We start from the raw sequence: 23,531 nt of genomic DNA, 5'->3' as shown, positions 1-23,531 counted from the left end.
CCAAAAGCCTGCCGCCCATGGTGGAGTCGTAGCTGCTCGGGTTCTCGTAGTTCTCTGTGGTGCTCTCGATGCTGCCCAGGTCGCTGAAGCCACTGTCCACCACCTGCTGAGAGTGGTCTGATACGGAAGGCACATCCATCATGGGGCTGGTCTCCATGTTCTGCATAGAGGGCGCGGACAGGGAACCCTGCTCCGGGCTGATCTGGGTGTAACCGCTCTCCAGGGCAGGCACGTTGGGACTGCTGACCGAACGGACCGACTGGCTGGGATGAGACTGGACAGAGGAGATGGGGCTGTTGTGTTCCGAAGCCTGGCAGTCTTCGACCATGGACATGGGAGGGTCCTCGTCAGCCTGCGTGTAGCTCTGCAGGGTCTGACAGGCGGCCAGCGTCTCTTCACAGTCCTGGTAGGCGCCCTCGTGCTCGTTGCTCTCCTCCTGCGTCAGGGACTGCACTGCCTGCACGGTCTCCAGGTCCAGCTCGCTGTGGGGAATCTCTTCCTCCTCTTTTAATTCTATCAGCTCTTCCTTCGTGTTCGAATCCTCTTCGTGATCATCTTCAGATCCTGGCATGTGCTCGGACACCACGGACGTCTCGTGGGAAGGCTGCTCCTCCTCAGACTCCGGCTCTGTGTCGTCTTTGTCCTTTGCGGTCTCCCTACTGTTCTGTGTGTCCGCGTCTAAAAAAGCCTCCTGGCCACCGGGCTCGTCCTTGGCGTCTTCTCTGGCAGGCTGCTCCTCGAGCTCCTTCTTCCTCGCAGACCCCAGCTGGCCGTCGTCCTCATCGTCTGCGTCATGGTCGTCATTCTGGCTTGTCTCCACAGTGGCCTCATCTTCCTCCTCTGGCTCCTGCTCTTCCAGCTCTGGCTGCTCCTCCTCCGACTGCCTCTGCTCCTCTGCAAGGCGGGGCTTCTCCTCCTCCTCCTCCTCCACCTCCACCTCCGGCTCCTTGGGCTCCGGCTCAGGGCTGTTGCTGCTGTCCACGGGGGAAGCTGCTCTGACCTCACTGCCAGCTGTGTCCTCTTCTTCGCCCTCTTCAGCCTCTTCTGCTTCCACATGCATCTCTTCCTTCCTTTCTTCGGATAAAGGCAAGTCTTCTTTTGATTCAACAGTTTCTTCATTCTCTTGAATTCTGGGTTTGCGTCCAGCCTTAGGAATGGGGACGATGGGCTCAGAGATGCATTCTGGAGTAGAAACAGGCATGATTTCCCGATTCAGCTTAAATCCTGGCTTCCGCCCGGGTCTTTTCTTCCAGTGGACTGGTTTGCGGCTCTTGCCCTTGGGCCACCCCTTTTTCTTTTTCATGGGTGTGGAAGTATCTGGCTCAAGTGAGGAATTCTTCATATCACATTTTCGCAAGAGAGACACTGGCTTTAGGATAGGAGTGTCTGTACGGGAAGGACAGAAAAATGACAAAGACAGGTTATGAGACGTCGTACTTTCTCTAGAGAAGTGCTTTTTCCTGAGATCGGTATGTACAGCAGAAATGACTTCACTAACCATCACTTTTATTAACTGACTCCTGGTTATCTTCATTTTACGGTTACTAATCTATGGGGTAAATCGAATTAATGTCACAGAGTGAACTGGCAGAACGAGGAAAGAACCCTGGCCAACCTAACGCTCCGTCTCCCAGCTAGAACCGGCTCGGGTTCATTGTGGTGAGCAGAACAGCTTTAAGGCAGCTACTCTGGGTCTCAGCTGCAGGAGCTATAAAGTGAACGCGGGCTTTACAGACATGCAAAGAAGGAGTTGTTTGTTTCTTACAGCACATGAGCTCACTAGAGAGAGACAGCGACAGTGGGAGTGAGAAATCACTCCCAGGCCAGGCTGCAATCTCTTCTCCTCCTTTATCCTCTTGGGATTTTGGGCATGGACACACATTTGCCTGGCATGGTTTTCCAGCTGCTAGGTCCAGGACTCGAACCATGGTCTGCCGTGGGCAAATCCAGAGACTTAACCATCATGCCATCTGCTGGCCCATAAGTAGTAGTATTTTTATCAAGTTGTCTTTATTGTGCAAGTCACAAGTCCACTTACTTTCTTTTTCTTTTCTTTTTTTTCCTAACCCTATTTGTGATTTATGTCATCTCTCTGGTTTTCTCAATTTTCACAAAACCACTGGTTCTGGCAGGATCACGAGCCAGTGACCCAGGCCTCAACTGAGTCATCCTACGTGAACAACTGCTCGGTCAGCATTGTGCTCATATAGGGACCGCTGCAAGGCATTTAGTCCCAGACAGGAACAAGTAGAGGCAGCGAAGCTTGTTAGACGTTAATCTGACATTAACGCCATCTCCTCCTAACTGTGACCAAATGCAGCTGGCTCAGCCTCTGTGGCATGGTGGTCATGCATGCACCCCCAGGGTGTCCAGGATCCTGGAGAGATGGGGCTAGGGAAAGGGAGCCACGGTGTATGTCAAGGGTGCTCCTCTCTATCATCATAAATAAATAGAGTGCCTTTTCCTGAGACCAGCATGTACAACAGAAATGACTTCATTATCTTCACTTTTATTAACTAACTCCCGATTATCTTCATTTTAAAGTTAATCATCTGAAGGATAAGCCTAACTAAAGTAAAAGTAGAATGAGGTGTGAAGCACAGTGGCATTCGGCACACTCACATTCCCCAGCAATTTCTAAAGGGTAAATGCACCAAAAAGAGCAGGACCCGAGAGGGAAAGCTGAGGAGGCTCAGTTACAGTCTGGCTTGACGTAAGCAAAGGAAATGGCTGCACCGAGGAAAACCTGCCCACGTCTACAGCAGCTTCAAAGGGGATGCTGGGCTGATCTCGTGGCCCACTGGCTACAGGAGCTGAATCCCACAAGGCTGACCACATGGGTTGAGTCCTGGCTCTGGGAGTTTGAAAAACACAACAAACACATGTGTGTGAGCATCCCAAATCCTGACAGGATGGAATAATGGAGAAGAGATTATTCACGACCACGCACCACTGGTGGGAGCTTTCACACGCGCGCTCTCTCTCTCTCTCTCTCTCTCTAGAAAGTACATACTCCCACTGGCAAAAATTTTAAAAATAAAAAAGAGGATACTACATTAGTGTAAAATAATCCAAGGCAGAGCGTAAAGTACCAAATCTACAAAACAAAAATTTTAGTTTCCTAGTTATCTATCTCAAAACATAACATGGGTAAAACTCTGGAGAACCATTCACAGTAAGGCAAATAATTCTACCATCTTATTATTGCATTGAACTATCTGTTAAATAAAAATAAGAAAGGAAAAATGTTATCAATGATATCCAAAACAAAGCAGATTTTTTTCCAAAGTAGAATTTAAAACTCAACTAGTTAATGCATAAAAGCTAAAGTTTTATATAATAAGGATAATTAGATTTCTTCCAGTTCACCCAGCAAGTAAAAAGGCTCACTGCGAGCCCCTGCAAGGCAAGCATGCTGCAGACGTGCACTGCCTGGCCGCACTGGCAAACGCTGCAGGCGGGGTCAGACCAGTGCTGACCCGGACCGTACACGGGGTCTTCAGTAAGTTCCTGGAAAGCATGCATTATGAAAACACTATGCATGGACTTTATTCTTTTTGCACCAAAATAAGCTCATACTGAACTTCATTTTCCCACAAACTTTCTGAAGCCCCTAATATATGAGAGCTGATTTCTGTAGCTCTAAAAATGAGATGATGACAGGTATTTTAAAAGTAAATCATTGGATTTTTATCTAACACCATAAAACATAACTTATTTTGAACAGCTGCTATGATTTACTAGACATTCTCCACTCGGTGGGTAAGACACGTTAGAGATGTGACTCCATGAGACCTCTCGGGAGGCCTGGAGCGAGTTCCCACTTAGAGTGTGCCCGTCCTGGGCAGCCGCAGTGAGCCAGCAGGCCATGTACGGGGAGTGCCCGCTCACAAGAAGACACCACCCGGCTGACTCTAAGGAATGATTCGGATAATGGCCGAGACTGGATCTCAACAGTAAGACATTTTCTGCAGTGACAAAGACAGGCTCTGAGCTGATGGGGAAACTAAATGAGGACCCGAGGCTAGATACGCTCGACAGCGTGCCCTCGGCTGCACGCCCTCGTCTTGCTCAGAGGTTAGCTCATCTTTCAGCTTTTTGGTCGGAGGCTGAGCGGTGACCTCTGTGGGTCTCTAGAGGCCACAGCACAGCAGTAGGTGGTAGTTCTGGGAGACACACATACCGTCGGCGTCATCCGACTCCTCATCTTCCTCCTCATCTTTAGACTTCCTCTTAGAGGACGACCGGCACCTGAGAACATCCTGTGATGGCAAAGGGAAGTATCTTCTCGGAAAGAGCTCGTTTTCATCCTCTTCCTCTTCTTCTTCATCAATCTCAAATGTGGGTTCTAATCTCGGCATTGGCCTCTCCGAGTCAGAGTCTTCAAAAGGTTCATCTAAGACCTCGGTGGTCTCGGAGATCGTTTCTGTGACCACACTGCTATTGTGGTGTTTGCGCTTCCGGACTCTCCTCCTTCTGTGAAGAATTGGTTTCTGTTTAATAGAGAAAGCAAGTCATTTATTTACAGCAACGAACACTATCTATTCCACTAATAACAGGAAAAAAGGTTTAAAACCTAACAGAATTCGTATGCATAAAGTGAGGATGTGGGCTGGCCCCATGCCTCGTGGTGAAGGTAACTGGACCTCGCGTGGCTGGCTGCAGTCTAAAATCTGGCCCCTGGGCACATGTGCCTGTGTGCCCCAAATCCCAGGACAGAGCGAAGGACACGGGCTTATGGCACACCCACGCCCTTTGGTGGACGCCTCTCCTCTCTCTCCCTCTCTGAGTGTCTTTCTCTAGCAGAAGCATATACCATCTGGCCATTAAAAAATAAAAACATAAAATAAAATGAGGACTCTGTATACCAGAAGACATTTTGAGCATGATTTCTAAATACTGTAGTAAAATACTACACATAAGGTTACGGACACAAAGGTGTAGGAAAACTGAGGAGGCAGGCCTGCCGGAAGAGCAGATGACACGAGTATTGATTAACAGTTCTGGTAAGTCCAGTGCCCTGGGGAGTTGCCCATTTCAATGCTGGAAGGACCCACAGCTCATCCCTCAACTTTTCCTTAGAAGAAAAAGGAGACACACTTCGCCTCGTAGCACCTCTCTGAAGGTCAGCAGAACTCTTGAAAAGTTGTATTTGATTTTCATGAGCCCATTCATAAAAATGTATAGTGGAATGTAAAAAAATAACATATTTACTTGGTGTTAGTGAAACATTTCAAAAGCAAAATAAATCTGTTATTGGAATTTGACACAGGGTTGACATTGGAATTTGACAAGTATACACTGGGTTGAACTAATATCTTAAATTACATAGCTAACATCACTAAATAGTGGGTCATCAGAAAAGTCATGATGCATTTTTTTTTAAAAGAGAGATTTTTGCTATAGGGCGTGTGCACTCCCCCAAGAGACAGAAAGCAAGAGACCACCCCCGAGCGAGGATGGCCACACTGCAATCCCTTCTCTTCTACTCTCCTGCTGGGATTTTGGGTACACATGTACGTGTGCCTGGTGTGAGTTTAAGCTGCCAGGCCTGGGACTTGAACCGTGGTTGACTACATGGGAGTCCAGCAATGTAACCATTACACTATCTGCTGGTCCTGTCACGATGCATTTTTGCACAGAGACACACAAAGAATACACCATGACTTTTCCAATGAGCCAATAATAGAAATGATGCCCCAGAGATGGTATAATCCAATCCCCTTAACCTACAGAAGCCAAAAGGTTACAGGGCTTGCTAAGGTCACATATCTAGCTGGTACGGAACTGGCTGCAATCAAGTGAATTTCTTCGTAACTCCAAAACTACTTTGCATATGAGCTCACTGCCTGTTACAATATTCTTTTTTTAATACAAGGAAATAGCTTTTTTTTCTTTTTATAAACTTTACAAACAGGCACTCTAAGCCCCAGGATGGTAGATATCTTTTTCATGATGATGCAATGAATAGCAGAGTTAGTCGATGTTCAGACTTTCTCTACTTCAAATTTACTAGTCCTTCTAATTGAGAATATAATTTCCAAAGTAGATTAAAAATGGCCCTGCTCCTCGGAGAAGAGCTCCTTCCAGGACTGGGACAGGAAATGTACCAGGTGCACCCGGAACATCTTGCAGTGCCACGAAGTCAGACGTGCTCGAGACACGGCAGACGGATAAAAAGCCCACAATGATGAAGGCGCGTGTGTCTAAGGGTCAGAGGACTGGCAGAGCTGCTCATGGCCAAGACGGACAATTTTAAAGCAGTAGTATGGGTTATAAACTGAAGTATTAACGTCTAGGAGCCCATGCTGATACAAGTAAATGCTTGTGTAAATAAATGGATGTGGGAGATGAAGAAATGTCCTAAGAAGGACAATGATTTCTGCAAACACCCTGTTGGGAGGCAGAGCACAGCTCCCTGTGTCGGAAGAATGCACTTCGCAGTGACCTTCCTGTAGGACAGGGTGGAGCCGGGCCGTGGAGAACGCTGATGAACAGTGCCGGGAGCTGGGTGGTCGGGGTCATCACCCACAGCGGAGACGCATCTCCACAGAGGGTGCCCCTCTACTTCCCACATGTTGGCAGACACCCTTTCTACGATGAGAACTGGACTTCATCTCTGCAGTCTTTCTCTCAAAAACACATTGCCTCATTCTAGTATCATGAAAGATATCCTAAAAAAATACCTGACTGGTAAGTCCCCAAATTGTCAAGACCAACAAAAGCAAGAAAGGGCTGTGAAACTGTCACCATCAAGAGGAACCTAATGACACACGACTGTGAATACCACCTGAGCTGCCAGACCGGATCCTGGAACGGGAAAGCTGCAGAAAGCTGCAGAAAGCACGGATCAGCCATTTCGGCATCCGCCTGGTTTTCCGGCTGTGATCGAGGTCCCCACCAATGGGAAGCTCAGTGACGGTGGACACTGCATGGCGCACAGGCGCACTCTGTTATTCTTTGGGGTGATCCTGTCCATCTAAAACCACTCTTAATACCTCATTTTCTGAAGAATGGCCCTGACGTTTTTAAAGAGGTTTTTGCCTTAGGGCGCATGTGCTCACCAGACTGAGACACTGAGAAGGAAAATGAGAAATCAACCCTCAGCAGGGATGGCCACCCACAATCCCTTTTCCTTCTGAGATCTTGGGCACATGTGCACATGCACACACACACAAGCATACACACACACCAGTGTGGTTTTGAAGCCACCAGATCCAGGACTCAAACCATGGTCAGCCATGTGGAAGGCCAGCAACTTAACCGCTACACCATCTGCTGGCCCTGGCCCTTCCTTTTTAATAGCGCTGCTAAGGGAAGGAATGATCCCACTAATCTGGATGGAGCCATCACCCACTGCTGCAGAGTGGGGCTCCCCGGGGGGCTGAGCTGCTGCAGTTGCTGGCACGAGGCAATGTTTACAGCTCACTCCGCAGCCGGAGAACTGCAGGTGCCTGCAGTGTGGCCGAGTTCATTACCACCCTCACACACCACTGCCTCACCAGTTGGCTACCATATAAGCTGCAACATGAGGGTAGTTCGGGAAATAGTTTTAAGGCAAGATGAAGTCAAACCCTGAGTGACGGAGAGATGGAGGAGGGGGGAGAGCACGGCAGAAACAGCCTGACCCAGGATGACTTTACTCTGAATGCTCCAAATTTAGGGGCCCTACACACTCACTCCCATCCAACTATGGAATACTTTGGTTTCCTTTTCTAATATAAACACTCATGATCTGTATAGACTTTTAAAGTATTTCTCGAGTCCCTGGAAGTCTTGATTTGAACATCAAACTAGTAAATTGAAAAATAAGTTTGTCAGCCCTTAAGTCAGCTTACGACTTCTAAGTTAATCCCTAAGCACCAAAGCAGTCAGATACACCTTTCACGTGCACCCTGGGAAGATCTTAAGTGATGACTTGGCGAGGCTGAACGTTTAAAACACGGCACCCTAGGAATGCCTAACGTCCCTTTCACAACCGTAGGACAGGGCAGTGGACAGGCTGCTGCAACTGGGGTGGAGCGGCCACACGAAGGGCGGGCTACCTTTCGCTTCAACGTGGGTTTTGTGAGAATGGGTGGCGAGCTCGACCGAGGGCTTTCGGGCTCTTCCTCCTCCTCGCTGCTCTCACTGAAGCCCCTGAGGAGAGCCCTATCGCCGTCACTGTACCGTCGGGGCAGTCTGTCATTCCCTTCTGGTAACCTGCACTTCGGACCCTCGGGGCTCTTCTTCAGCTGTCCCCGCCACAGCTCCACCCCCTCGCTCAGTCTTCTCCTGGGCAGGTCTGGCTTCCCATCCTGGCCTGGCTGCTCCACGGGGGCCACCAACTGTTCTTCACTTTCAGTGAACTGTTCCTGGGAAGCCTCTGACTTCTCCTCGCATTCCCCATACTGCTCCTGAGGAGTGGATGATGTCTCGTCCAAGAGGAGTTTGGAATCTTTGTCACCAAAACGTTCCTGGGCTTTTCTGTTTTTCCTCCCGCAGCGCCCCCGCCGTGATGGCTGACTATTTGCAGGGAGACTATCGCGGGGAAGGACTTGTTTATTCAAGCGTGTAGAACTGGCCGGAGCCAGAACTTCTGGTTTCTTTTCACTTTCTACTGAAGAATAAGAATCTTGTTCTTTGCTCTCCCGAGACATGGATGGAACCTGATTTTAGTAAACAAAACAATGCTGGTTAATTTTTCACTCTTGGCTGGTTCTATCTACCTATTCTTTTAAATATTAAGATAAGAAAACAGCTTTAAAAAAGAAAGGATTATTTAGTAACTAATATGTTTCCCATGTATTAGACATTTATAAATACTTTATATATATTGGGTCATCTGAAAATCATGATGCATTTTTTTTTTTTTGAGAGGTTTTCGTTATAGGGAGCGTGCACTCGCCAGACAGACAGACAGAGACATAGAGACAGAAAGCGAGAAATCACCCCCCAGAGGGGATGGTCACGCCGCAATCCCTTCTCCTCTCGGGATCTCGGGCACACAAGCACACGCGTCCGACATGAGTTTTAAGCCACTGGGTCTGGGACGCGAACCACGGTCGACTATGTGAGAGTCCAGCGACATAGCCATTACGCTAACTGCTGGTTCCCATGATGCATTTTTTCATAGAAAAATATGTCATGACTTTTCTGACGACCCAATATATTTTTCACTAATACTCATAATAAGTGTATGAAGTTTTGTCACTACAAATGAGGTACAAAGAAAATGTAAGTAACCTGCTCCAGGGTCAGCAGGTGTACAGTTTTAAGGTACTGGGCTCCCACATGGCTGACTACGGTTTGAGTCATGGGCCTGGTGGCCTGAAAATCGTGCTGGGCATGTGCGCATGTGTGCCCAGATACCTAAGTGGAGAATGGAGGAGAAGGAATTGTGGTGTGGCCATCCCCCCTAAGAGGTGACTTCTCACTTCCCCTCTCACTGTCTCCCCTCTCTGTCTCTGGTCAGTGTACGTATCCTATAGTAAAAGTTGTTTAAAAAAAAAAAAGAAAAAAAAGAAAGAGAGAAAAAAAGAAAGAAAAAAAGTACCCTGCCCCAGGTCATGCAATAGCAAGTAGAGAAGCTGAGGTCGCACAGCCAGCCAGGCAGCCTTCCTCAGAGTCCTGCTTGTGATCACCGTGGGGCACCGCATCAACGCAGAGTGCTACTGTTCTCATGCTGAGTGAGACCGGCTATGAAATTTCTCTAAAACAATTTTTTTTTTTGAGAGGTTTTTCACTATAGGGCGCGTGCACTCGCCAGACAGACAGAGAGAGAGAAAGCGAGAAATCACCCCCCAGAGGGGATGGCCACGCCACAATCCCTTCTCCTCCATTCTCCTCTTGGGATCTTGGGCACCCACGCACACACGCCCGGCGTGAGTTTAAGCCACCGGGTCCGGGACTCGAACCGCGGTCAACTACGTGGGAGTCCAGCGACACAGCCATTATGCTAACTGCTGATCCCCTAAAACAAAAATTTTTAAACAGGGAAAAGATAGGCTTCTGGAGCTGGGTAAAAGATAGGAGGTATTTGAAAAATATGAAAAGAAAATTCATATTATTTTATTATGAATATTTCATTTCTTTTAAAAATTTAGTTGCACTAAAGAGTGGTATGAGTTGCTTTTTTTTTTTTAATGTTTGTCAAAGGAGGACACATATTTTTTAAAGGCTGGTAAGTACTGCATTAGCTGATAAAAGCATGCATCACATGAAGAAAAATATTGAACATTATATAATGTAGTGCAATTCATCAACCTTCCCATGGCTAAAAAGAGTCTGTGCCCATTGAAATTTGTAGTCTAAACTAGAAAACATGCACATTTACATTATTCCTTGAATGTTCTATTTTAAGGAAAATGTATCTTCATTTCATTTTTAATAACTGTCAGATTTAGATTTAGATTCAATTCAAATCCTTAACTACTGCACAGAAGCAGGAGTAGTAGCTAAAATGTAGCTGCCTACTGGCTTTCCGGTAAGAACTAGTCACGAGTATATATCGCACCTAATGTGTCGGAAACAAATCCCATGGTCTCTGAACGGCCCGAGGTTTACAAACACACATGTGTAAGTAAGACCTCGTCTTCCTGAAACTTCTACCACTGAAATCCAACATGAGTTCACTTTGTTGGCAATACCGTAATATGGATCACAAGTACTCGTGAAAACCGAAAGTACACTATTGCTTCCTCCTCCTCAGAGACTCAGAGACTCAGAGACTGCTGACACCCTTACACTGGCCTCTAGCTCCCTTTCCTGGCACTGCGGCTCTTCGTTCTCTCCGTCCTCAGCCTCTTCCTCCTCTTCCGAGACCACAGAGTTGGACACGATGACAGGAGTCCAGCGTAGACACTCTGGGTCCACATCCACAGGCCGCAAATTCAGCTGAAGCTTTGCCATGTGGTCCTGGATCAGTTTTTCCCGGCGGATAATCACAAATCTGGAACCAGAGAAAAGTTTATAGCAATCAACAGTGTACAAGATACCTATAAAATATGGAGACATAACCCCCGGGAACCCACAGCGGATTTAGAATGTTTCAGAAAATGGTCTTCCTGAGTGGTGAAGTAGGGAAATGTGCCCCAGAGGAGCCGTCTACGGTGAAGTCGGACACATCCCTCACATGTTCCTGCAGCGACGGCTTTCGGCGTTTCGGCCACTACTGCCTTACAGTCTGCCCTGGAGTCGCTGCCCCTTCCCTGCACCCCACCTGCTCTCCGTCCGTTAGCTCCATGCCTCCTTTCTCTGTGACTCTTCCTGTCTTTCCTTTCACTCTGTGCCATTTATACGGACCCTGGTCGTGGGCACATTTCCCTTCATGGCAGTTTCTATTGCTAGTACTTCCTGTGAGAGGAGAGAGCTCCCAACACTAAACGATAAAAGATGTAGTAATTTAGGTCCGAAAAGTCAGGAGGAAGAGCAGAAAAATGGTTAAAAATATACCTACATGTTCAACAGAATCAAGTATCATAGAAAATAAGCTGACCCCTAAGCACCGTCGCCGATGCTCTTCCGTCACTCACTGGGCTGCCTGACCCAACAGCCTGGACCTGCTTCCCTGTCGAAGGTATCAAAGGGCTGTGACACTCACTGGTCACTGCGGAAGTCCAGCATCCGTAGGTGGTGGAGTGTAGAAGTTATGTCCTGCGGGCAGATTCCAGTCAGCTTGCTTAACTTCTTAATGCTGATCTGTTTGTCATTTTGGTGATAAAGGCACTCCAGTATGACACTTTTCCAGTAAGCCATGTAGGAAAGGCGCCCTAGATCGGACAGCGGCTTCTCCGGAGACCCTGCTTGGCCTTCACGCTTTGACAACAAGTAACCTAAAGAAATCCCCAAATCACAAAGGTATCAGAGACCCTAAAAAAGTTTCATTCACCAAAATAACGATCCTCTCTTCCATAACTAATCCAAGTATGAAGACAATAATAATTTCAAGGTAAACTTCTTCCAAAAAGGGGGAACAAAGTTACAGAAGTACTTTAAGACAAGTTTGCAGAAACTGAAATTTGTCCAACGTATAATTTATATATATGAACAATGTGTCAGTATTTTTTCTATAGCTAATCTGAACTTCTCTGATAAAATATTCAAACTGCTAAAAATTAAGACTGCTATTTCCTGCAAGTTTAAGGCAACAACAGTTTCATTTCAGGGCTGTTGGGGAAACCACTTGGCACGTCTTATTGGGACCACTAGGTGGCGCCTACTCTGCCTAGGCGGAGAAACAGAACGCCCAGGGTAAGACCAGGGTCTTCTAGGAGGGAAGGAAATGGCAATCTCAGTTCACCAGAAGCTCCCCTCAGAGTCACCCATCACTCTAACTCCTGGTAAGTAAGACATGTGAATGGGTGTCACAGCAAGCTTATGACAGTATCATTCTGTTGTTCCCTCAGAACTACGTAGCACTGAAAACAGAGAGAGAAGAAATGTTTTTGTTGCTGAAGAAAACTTAAAAAACAGTCTAAGAGTAGAACTGGAAAAATAGATTACTGGGTCATCTGAAAACCATGACTAATTTTTGCATAGAAAAACATAGAAAAATATCATGACTTTTCTGACAACCCTGAAATCCCCAAATCACAAAGATGTCAGAGATGCTAAAAAAGTTTCATTCACCAAAATAACAATTTTCTCTTCCATAACTAATCCAAGTATGAAGACAATAACGATTTCAAAGGTAAACTTCTTCCAAAAAGGGGGAACAAAGTTACAGAACTACTTTAAGACAAGTTTTCAGGACTTGGAAAAGTAAATGAAGACAAATATTGATTCATACAGATTGTTTATGTACCTGAAAAAAGTACCCATCACCACAGATAAAATATGTTCCCTAAATTTGCTCTTTAATGCATGTAACATATCCGATCATGAGTTCTAGTCTCAAAATTATAGATGAATGCTAAAGTAACTACGAGTTCCACCCTACTACTCTTCCAAAAAGGCCAAGAAAACACACAATAACCAGTAGCCCAGACTTCCAAAAAATATGGAACAGAGTTTAAAGCCAAGCAGAATAAAGTTAATTGGTCCAGGCAAAAATTAACTTCTTAGGTCAGCTTGTGTCCTGTGGTTAAGGCCACTGGATCCCACATGGATGACCAGCAATTCAAGTCCTGGACCTGACAGCTGAGAAAAACATGCTGGACAAAATCCCCAAAAGAAGGAGAAACGGAAGACAGTGGATTGTGGTGTGACCATTCCCCATGGGAGGTGCTTTCCTTCCCTCCCCGCCTCTAGGCTGAGAAGTACACATACCCTCTGCAAATCAAAAAGGGGGGTGGAAATTAACTTCTCAAGACTAGAACAAAATCCTTAGTTTCTGCATCATTATTTCTGCATGCATTCTTTAAATGTTTTACAGCAATAACTGAGGGAAGATACTCCCTCAAATCACTATTTCATAATCATTATAAAACGTATTGCAAACACATTTAACTTTCTAAGCAAGATTAATCAATGTGTAAAACAAATGCAAGTTCTACACTGACCTCATCAGAACTGTTAGCTTTAAACTTTTAAACTCGGATTAAATTATTTCCTGTATCATTCACTTTAAACACTTTTTAAAGGCGTGTTGCATATTTTTAACCACTAGGCAGACCTAAAAAATGTGTGTATTTTCCTCAGAGAGTTGCATGACAAAAAGAGGGCAGGTGGTGTACTTCTTTATTGATGCTAATTTAAGTAGTTCTGCAATGTTTTTAGTATTATTGTGAGTTAATACTGCCACATAAAACTAAGTTCCACTGTAAAGGAACAGATACAAATTGCAGGTATTGCTATAGATCACACAAAACTGTATTCCATTTTAGCTATTTAAAAATATTTTATGTTTAACCAGAAGAAAAAGAACATGTAGCTTTAGACTTTAAAGACCTATACAACGGTATGACAAAAGATATTGGCATCCAACATGTCATCTTCAAATCCTTAAATATGCGCACATACACACACACACGGCACACGCACAGATAGCTGGTGCACAGGAAGAGGTGACGAGAAGTTACATTAATATAATCCTTACTGAAATCGATGAGAAACCTGCCATAGCCCTTACGCTGGTACTGGGGAAGAATCATTATACAGGAAACATTGTATTTCTGCTGGCAGTGCTTCTCCTGGTGGAGAAAACAGAAGGCAAGGTTTAACACACCAGGCTGGTAAAACTGAATAATAATGCTAATTATTAAGAAACAAAAATAACAGCCAAAACCACAGCCCTAGTCCTTTGAGAATACAAACGTGCATCAAGAAAAAATACTCCCTGGGAGAAGAGAGAACAATGTTAAGCCACCACGCTTACTCACAAAGCAACCTCCCAAGAGAGCGAAAATACAGAATAAAATGGTGCCACCCAACACCACCTGTTACTCAGAACCAGTATGTCAGCGCCTCAGGTCAGCGGAGGAATCTGAGTTCCAAACACTCTGAGAAGCTACGGGTGATGAATCACGGGGCACCTATCTAGAGGGGGACGCATCAGCTAGCTCAGTGTCCTCTATCTCCAGCTCCAGGCGACAAGGACAAACCCACTCCCCAGTCTTGATAGACTTTTTATAACACATTTTTGTAAATTAGTCAACATACTTGAAATCACATTTCGCCAATGAGGTAGCCTACTTAAAGAACTCTTATAAAGCTAGAACTTCCCACTAGACTGTTTGATAAACTTAGATTTTACTGTAGGCTTGTTTAAATAAAAGTGTAAGTTTTATGTTGAGTCAACATCTTTTTCTTCTCTAAGGGAATGAAAGATTAAGGAAGGAGAAAATACATTTTAATAAAAATGGCTTCTTACTTTTATTTCTACCCCTAAAATTCAAATTAGGAACAGAAGACTTAAACCGAGAAAGAACTCAGAAGGTAATGACGGTGTTTATTTCACGAGTTCCATCTACGATAGCCATGGGAACAGAAGTCACTGTAAAACTTCTCCCCTTGAGTATTCCTAGCAGGTCATACTCCTCAGAGAGTATAGTCTGTTGAACGTTACTAGGCACCTTCCAGCAGTCGCTAGTTCCTGAATGTTCTATTTTCCTTTCCGAAAAGGTACTATGGACAACACCTAGAAAGTGTTGCATTCTGTAGTGTCGCTAGCAAGGACTAGCAAGATTGTTTCAGATTTCCATGTGAGTTCAAACAAACTTCAAGGTGACATACTTACTTTAGAAAAGTAGCCAACAAGGTGGCAGCCCTTGACATCATTCTGTGTTAGTACATAAAAAAGAAATGGCTCCACGTCATAATAGAGTGTTTTGTGGTCGAGAAACAACTTTGCCAAGAGACACAGGTTTTGACAATAAATGGTACTCACGTTCCCATCAACCTAGAGGGGAAAAAACCAGAACCAAATGGTCAGCACACGTCTCATCAGTTCTAGAACAAGGTATGTCGGTACAAGCGTCTCTAGGTACCCCCAGTGCAGCCTGAGAGAAGCTGTCAGTGACCAGAACACACCAGGACTGGAAAGCTGTGCTTTGAAATGGTGCCTGATGTTTTCAGACGACTAACTACAGTATGTAAAGTACTCTATTTTAACAAAACAAAAACAGCTAGATGGGGAAGTGACAGTCTGATTTTAAAACAGTGGTTTATTTTTGCTTTTATAAAAAGATTAATCTCAGGAATTCTTCAGACAATAATTTTCATAAGTATTAATTCAACAAAAGATCTAAATGCAACCTCTTCTGAAATATATTTATCAGGTAAACAAGGTATAAATATAGCCTAATCTCTGTCAGGGCCTGAGCAATGCGGTGTAAGGACCCTGGTCAGGACTACCCCAAACAACACTGCCCGAGGGTGCATTAACTGTGGTCAACGGGAGGCAGCACGCGGGATCCCCAGGCAGCAACTGGCAAACGGGACTGAGGCTGGCCAAGGTGGGAGCACTGCGCTCTACCGCCGGGCAGCCCTGTGACCTTGGGGTTGCTGAGCTTGCTCTTTTACGCCGTGTGTGAGAGTGTGTGTGTGCACGAGCATGTGTGTGAGTGTGTATGTGAGCGTGTGTGAGAGAGCATGTGTGTGAGCGTGTGAGAGCATGTGTGAGTGTGTGTGTGTGTGTGCGCGTGCTCACTCGCATGCAGTGTCTTACACAGGGCCTTGCTGTGCCACAGTTGTCCTGTCTTGGTCTCCCAAGGGGCTGGGCCCACAGGGGTGCACTACCACACCCGGCTCTTTAGCGTGTGCCGAGAACAGAATCTGGGCTCCCACGGGGTCCCAGTCTGCCAGGTAGCAGTGTGTCTGCCAAGGGCCCGGTATGTGCCACAACCTTTAGGCCCAGAGCTTTCACCAAGCCAGTGACGGCCACATTAGCTCCCAAGGCACTGTCTGGCATACTAACTACACCCCTCACCATCTAAGTTATCTGATATTATTTCTTTTAAAATACACATCAATATAAGCTTAAGTTGAGGAACATTAGCTTTGGGGTATTCTGAAACAGAACAGTCCACCCAACCCCATGAAGAGCTTCTTTACTGACCACCAAAATAAAGTCTTAGGGAAGACCAAGGAAATGAGAGACTGAATGGACCCTGCTATTTTAGGATTCTACTGTTACACTAATGAACAGTACTGAGCACACAGCAAGTGCTCATTTAACACCTGACACTTAAACCACAGAACTGAGGATCAAGAAATTAAATACCACTACTAATAGCAACACAGAATTACATAATCACCTAGCATAAATTAAATCATATCATCATATTAACATTTACTGTTATAAAACACATCCCTAAGAAATGTTCCTTTTTCAAAAACGTTATTGTATATATTTGAGGTTTATAACTATATGTTTTGGGATACATCAAGATACATAGATAAATATAGACAGTACGACAGCTACTATAGAGGTATAGACAAACATATCTATCAGGAGATATGCCTTTTAAGTAAGTAATAGAAATCTTTTCATCTAAACAACAAATCTCATACATTCTAAGATATACTTTTATCATACTTACGCATGCAAAAATTGGTTGACATTTATAATCAAATGAAGTCTTAAAAATTACAGTTAGCAGCGCTTTTTCCTTTTTAGCGGTACATAAAGTAGTAAGGTATATTTCAACAGCTATCTCTGAGTCAGTGAAATGCCAGAGGAACTTGAGGGCGTGGGACCATCTCCACTGGCTACTGCTGCTTCTCGCACAGCGGGACTACCTGGCTCAGAAGTGAGTGAGTGACAGTAAAACGACAGTCCCCCCAAAAAGTTGCATAATCAGATGCAGGACAGGTGGCTTTGCTTTTGAAACGGACAGGGAGACAACTAGTAAATATTGAGCTTACCTCAAAGACAGAAATATTATTTTTTCGGTAAATCTCATTGGCAGGAGGATGGAACCAACCACATTTCTTCATGTGCTGCTGTAGAATAGTTCTACTTTTCATATATTTTAGACAGAATTCACAAAGATACAATTTAGGCAACCTGTAAATAATGATTAAACAAAAAAGACAGGACTTTATATTGTATAGGACTTCAAACTTTCACAATTTTTAGCTCATCAGAACAATCATGCCTATTTTTCTATGCAAAAACACTTCATGACTTTCCCCACAACCCAATATTCTCTCTTTTCTATCCCATTACTACTCAAGTGGATAAAAAAGGTAGAGAGTATCATTATCCCCATGCACCAATGAAAGAAAGAAAGAAAAAAAAAAAACACTAAACTTAGAGGCGAACTTGTCAGACTAGTGACTCCCAGTCCTGTCAAGTTTACCAACCACCACATGAGAACCTCCAACCAGCAGAAAATAAAGTCTACCTTCGGAACACACCAAGATGCAAAGACTTTGCTAAGCTGTATACTCTTTCTTCTTTTATTTGTTATTTATTCCTTTTTATCATTTGTTTATTCATTCTTAACTTCGGAAAATAAATATTTGCGGCATGCTTACAGCCTGTGAGGCCCTGTACTGAGTTTAAAAGGCATACAGTGTACACTATAAAACAGACTTTCTGTATTTGTTATGAAGTAGTAAAGTAATACTGACTACGCTTTGACAAGTCAAGACAAACTACACTACCTGTTCCTTCTACACCTGAAATTCTGGCTCTCCTCCTGACTAAATATTATGATATCCTATAAGTCAAAAGTCTACTATTCAAAAAGCGAAATACTCGAGTTACTCTTTCAGATGTGGTCATGTTGTTAATTTACAATTATTCAATAGTCTTGCCATTTCAGTAGCACTTAACAGGACTTCTTCCTTATCGTGTCCCTTTTATGGTGAGCAAAGCAATCAAGTCAAGTGTTTGGACCAGCTGATGAGGTAACGAAGAAACACAATCTATAGACAGATCAGCGGCTTGGTGGTTAAGGTAACCAGATCACCCGGTCAACTGTGTGGTTTAAGTCCCAGACCTAATGGTTTGAGAAACATGCCGTGCACGTGTGTGTGTGTGTGTGCCCAAGACCCCAAAAGGAGGGAGAGAGGTTGGAAAAGAGATTGTGGTGAGACCTTTCCCCATGAGGACTGCTCACTCCTCTCCCTCCTGTTTCTGGTAAGGATGCATGCCCTCTAGAGAGGGGAAAAAAACCTCCAGCAGCTTTTACACTAGTTTCAGTCTGAATCCATAAGGCCATGTAGTCCTGCTCTAAAATACATCGTCTGTGTAGCCTTGGTTCAGACTCCCTAAACCCTGAGCTGAATCCGGAACTGTCCTGCTTTGTCAACCTGACATCTGATACACTACTAAAATGCATATGCAAACATACTGGATGGTAAGCTGTTAAAATAACTCAAATAAATTATTGTATCTTATCTCAATCTAAGTAGTGAGACAGAGGGAAATAAATGTAGTTGCTATTACTTTAGACAGCTGTGCTTAAATGATTACCCTGGAATTAAAGAAAATAATGTTTGTAAAGCCGATTAACAGACACCCAAAATGTTTGATTTGTTAAAGTATGCAGATCACGATTATTTTTTCACCTTCAAACTTTGGAGGCAGCTTTTGGAGCACAATTCTAATTTATCTGAAAACCCTGCCATCCTACCAAAGCCTCTCGGCGAGCTCAGGAACCCTGGTCCTGCGGCAGCACAGCACAGCGCCTCACTCGGTAAAGCTGGGGATGGCATGTGGCTAGCTTCCCTTCCCCCGGGCACTTACAATGCACATTAATTCTTCTCAGGTAATCTCGCGACTTTTAAAAAATTCTATTAGAGGTCAGGAGGGCTTGCCAGAGAGAGAGAGAGAGAGAGAGGAGGGAGGGAGGGAGGTAGAGGGAGAGAGCGAGAGAAAACAGGAAGTGAGAGTGAGAGTGAGCACCATGGAGGACGGCCATGCCATTTCCTCCATCTCTCTCTTCTTCCGTCTGTAATTTTGGGCACACATGCTCTGCACCCAGTGTATTTCTCAAGCCGCTGGGTCCAGAACTTGAATTGCACAGTTGGCCATGTGAGATCCATCTGCCTTAACCACTATGCCACAGGCTGGCCTCATATTTATTTTTATTTGATTTTTTCCCTTTTATTGCCAAAGGTTACATTTGCCAGAGAGAGAGGCAGGGAGAGAGAGGAGCATGCATGTGTGCACATCCAATGAGATGTGGTCATACTCCACACTCCCTTTTCCTCCATTTCTCCGTCCTGTCTGGATTTGGGATATGCATGTGTAAGTGTCCTGCGTGCTTCACAAGCCACTGGAGACATGATTCTTTTTTTTTTTTTTTTAAAAAGCTTTTGCCTTAGGGCATTCTGCGTTTGCGATTTGTCAGAGGGCATGTGCACTTGTCAGAGAGAAAGAGAGAGACAGTGAGAGAGAAAGTGAGAAACCATCCCCCAGGGGTGATCACACTGCAATCCCTTCTCCTCCATTCTCTCAGGATTTTGGGCATGTATGCACATGTATCTGGCGTGATTTTCTAGCCACTGGGTCCAGGACTTGAACCACAGTCGGCCATGTGGGAGCCCAGTGATGTAACCACTACTCCACCTGCTGGCCTGAGGGACATGATTCAAAACACGGTCTGCCATGTGGGATCTGGCTCCCTTAACCACTAGGGTGGCTATGGGCTGGCCCTCACATTTTTTTTTCCAAACTGCCCGAGGATACGTGTGCTAACCAGAATTAGAAAGCCAGAGAGAAAGAGAGGAGGAAGCATACACCCGTCCCAGTGGGGCATAATCATGCCACAATCCCTTCTGCTCCATTTCTCCACCCTGTTAGGATTTAGGGCATGCATACACACATGACCAGTGTTTCTCAAGTCTCTGGGTCTGGGATTCAAACTGTGGTCAGCTGTATGGGACCCAGTTTCTTTAAGCATTAGAGAATTAGGCTGGCCCTCTCATATTTTATTTTTAAAACCATCATTTAGCATACCTAAAGCTTCCAAGGAATTGTTGTGCGATAATATTTCTAAATATACTAATATGCAATATAGTTTCAAAATCCTTATTAGCCACATCAACACAATCTGAAAGCATACTATTAGTATAAAAATATTCCAGAATAAAGTACTGAGTGAAACACGTAATAACTAACATTAATAAAGGCAAGAAGGAGCCAAGACTATGGAGAAGAAATGTCCTAAGCTACTCTGCATGTGGCCTCAAACCTGCCATTCAGTGGGGATGCAGCAAGGTATAGGGCTTTTTCCTCCTTTTCCACCAGAGCTACAAATCTCAAAATGAAGTGGCTCCAAGTACGACCGTCTTCATTTCATGTGGGCCCTGACTGCATTCACTCATCTAAGGATGACCCACAGCTGAAAGACCGTCACCCGGACTGCATTCACTCAGTCTAAGGGTGACCGATGACTGCCAGACCGTCGTCCTGACTGTATTCACTCAGTCTAAGTGTGACAGATGACTGCCAGACCGTCACCCTGAATGTCTGAGTTTTGAATAATTTCTCCTTAAGAGGAAAGGGGGAGAAGGAAATGTAACTGGTGGCATCCCCCCTCTAGTTATTCTCTCCTTACCACTATGTACCTGTGCTAAACTCTCAATGAGCAATTTTAACTTGGTAACATGAAACACTACTTGATACAGCTTCACTGTGAAGTCTAAATGATAAAATCAACATTTCCTGCCATGTGAATCTGAGAAATCCAAAAGGCTGCATTTTTTAAAAAATATCAGAAAAATGAAAAAACAAAAAACAAACAAAAACAGACAGACCACTAAGCTTTCCAAATTACGCGAAGATAGCTATAACTTCAAGTATATCCATTTCAGTAGTTAAGGTTCAGTATGGAGCCATAAAAATAAAGTGTAATTTATGTTAATTAGCTAGATTTAGTCATTCTACTAAATTTTCTCTCTCTATATATATATATACACACAAACTTCAAAACACCATGTTATATATGATAAATACATACAATTTTATCTTTGAGTTAAATCAAAAAGGAAAAGGAGGAGGCAGGGAGAGGGGAAAAAGAAAACATAGCTTATTTTCTAAGGTCTATTTGAGAAGGTTGAATTTTTTATAAAATGTTTAGCTTTTTTTTTTTTTTTTTTCTTAAGTTTATTTCTTCCATGAGTGAGAGATCGTGTACGGAGAAAGAGAGAGAGAGAGAGAGAGAGAGAGAGAGAAAGAATGCACAGAGAGAGAGAATGTATCCCAAACAGAGACGTGATGCTGTGTCCCACCCTCAACCCCAGGGGGCCCTGGACCACGGGCACACGCGTGCCTGGGGTATTCAGGGAGGCCTCTGGATGCAAACCTGGAGGGCCAGTCCATGTGGGTGAGCCTGGCAGTGTTGCATTTTGGCACTGCACCATTGTACGCACTCCCAAGACACACAGTACCTTACTGATGATTTTAAAAAACCCTTAGTAAACTTTATTAAATAAATAACAAAAAAAAGCAGTCATTATGATCTACTTTATTCCAATCCAGTTGCTGCTGAAACATTTTATACACACCTTACTTCATTGGAACCAAACCCACTGTTCTAAAGGGAATCACCTGAAAAAACTCTTGGAAAACCAAAGCATTTCTTCTACTGATAGTAACAGTACAAATTCCACAGTTCTCTCTTTGAAAACAATGTATCACCTAGCAAGAACATCGGACTACCAACAGCCAAGCATGGTTGTGACAATCGCGGATCTGATCTCTCAGCCCTACAAAGTCCTGCTAGGGCTGCCCAGGACAGTCCTCCTGAGAGCACCCACGTCCTGACTACTATCAGGCAGAAGTGGAGGCACTCTGACCAGCTGCACTGTGGGCTGCAGCCACCAGGCCTGAAGTTCGTTCGAAAGCCTGACAATGCGCTGACACCATGGCGTGTGAAACCCAGATTGGGCTCCAGCTATGTGTGTTTCCCTTCCTTCTAGAATTATGTAGATACTGGTCCCAGGGATTCCTCAGGACCTTCTAGCATTTGAAAACTCCAAGATGTGTGCCCTTCATAAAGGGTCCACTTGTAGTTTTCACATAACAAGAAAAGTTAAATCAAGTATCACGTGAACCAAAGATTCTGGTACAAGCCCAGCAAGCTGAACCTAGATACACGTGCTGCATGCACAGAGCAGCCCAGTGGCTGAAGGACAGTCTACAAAGGTGAGCAAAGTAGCCTAAATCTTGGCTCTGCCACTCACAAGAAACTGTACTATCTTCAATGCTATCACTAGGTCCTGCTCTGTCAGATGAAGACAATGACGTACACCTTACAGACTTATCCCGAGATGCGTGGTCGAGTACTGAGCTCAAGAAACGGAAACAGGTAATTTACAATGATGTACTGTACATTACAGTTGCTATTACTACTACTGTTTTTATTCTCCCTTCATCCATTCAACTTCGTTACTCAATAGCCAAACGTGCTAAAGGTTCTCTTTGGTTTCTTCCTCAGCAATTAAGAGAATAATCAAACCGAGTTCTAGCAACAATCTCCCAATATTTGAATCAAATCAAGTCAGGAGAAAATCATAGCCAAGAGGAACTTCCTAAGCTACTCTAACGCATGAGAATCTGCCTCCTTGGGGTCACGAAATGATCTCATACTAAAAAAGGCTATTATGAACTGAGGCCTAAGCAGCTCAGAAGTGGGGGGCATCCCATGATCTCAAACTACTTTGGCGTCTGTCCATCCATATCACATATAGAATGGCAGAAGGTGGCTCTCTATCAATCTCTCTCTGCCATGTGTGGACATCCAGTGGCTCTGTTGTGGAAATTTATTGCTAAATTCTGTTTTATACTCTTCTATGTCTGAGAGTCAACCATAGGCATTATTTTGTTTTTCCAAGTCAGGGATTCAAGATTACTTAATATACAATGCATATGTAAATATTCAGGTATTAAGAATGCTCGCTAAAGCAAAATTCCACTTCCCAAAGGATTTTCTTCTCTTGTAATCTTTTCTTTGTTTGCTCTAATTGCCCTGTTATTGCATGCTTTGGGATTTGAACTTTTTTTAAAGAATCATTTTATTTATTTACTTACTTATTTATTTTATTTTGACCAGAAAGGACAGAGAGAGAGAGAGAAAGAGAGAGGAAAAGTGAGAAAGCAAGTCACCAGGTTCAGGACTCAAACTGCAGTCAGCCATGTGGGAGCCCAGTGCCCT

General features: G+C 44.3%; 1 protein-coding gene across 1 annotated transcript in view; it reads right to left on the bottom strand.

Moving 5' to 3' along the window:
- KAT6A (lysine acetyltransferase 6A) overlaps positions 1 to 23,531 on the bottom strand; it is a gene marked incomplete in the record, with an annotated part of 128,345 nt that overhangs the window by 16,393 nt on the left and 88,421 nt on the right. The window contains 8 exon segments of the mRNA XM_014592854.2: positions 9 to 1,386; positions 4,184 to 4,493; positions 8,046 to 8,648; positions 10,726 to 10,930; positions 11,582 to 11,813; positions 14,018 to 14,111; positions 15,158 to 15,319; positions 17,287 to 17,428. Of these exon segments, the coding sequence (XP_014448340.1) occupies positions 9 to 1,386; positions 4,184 to 4,493; positions 8,046 to 8,648; positions 10,726 to 10,930; positions 11,582 to 11,813; positions 14,018 to 14,111; positions 15,158 to 15,319; positions 17,287 to 17,428 (3,126 nt within the window).

This window comes from Tupaia chinensis, unplaced genomic scaffold, assembly GCF_000334495.1.
Source record: "Tupaia chinensis unplaced genomic scaffold, TupChi_1.0 Scaffold000061_1, whole genome shotgun sequence".
NCBI classification, from domain to species: Eukaryota; Metazoa; Chordata; class Mammalia; order Scandentia; family Tupaiidae; genus Tupaia; species Tupaia belangeri.
This window is presented reverse-complemented; position numbering and strand designations above follow the sequence as displayed.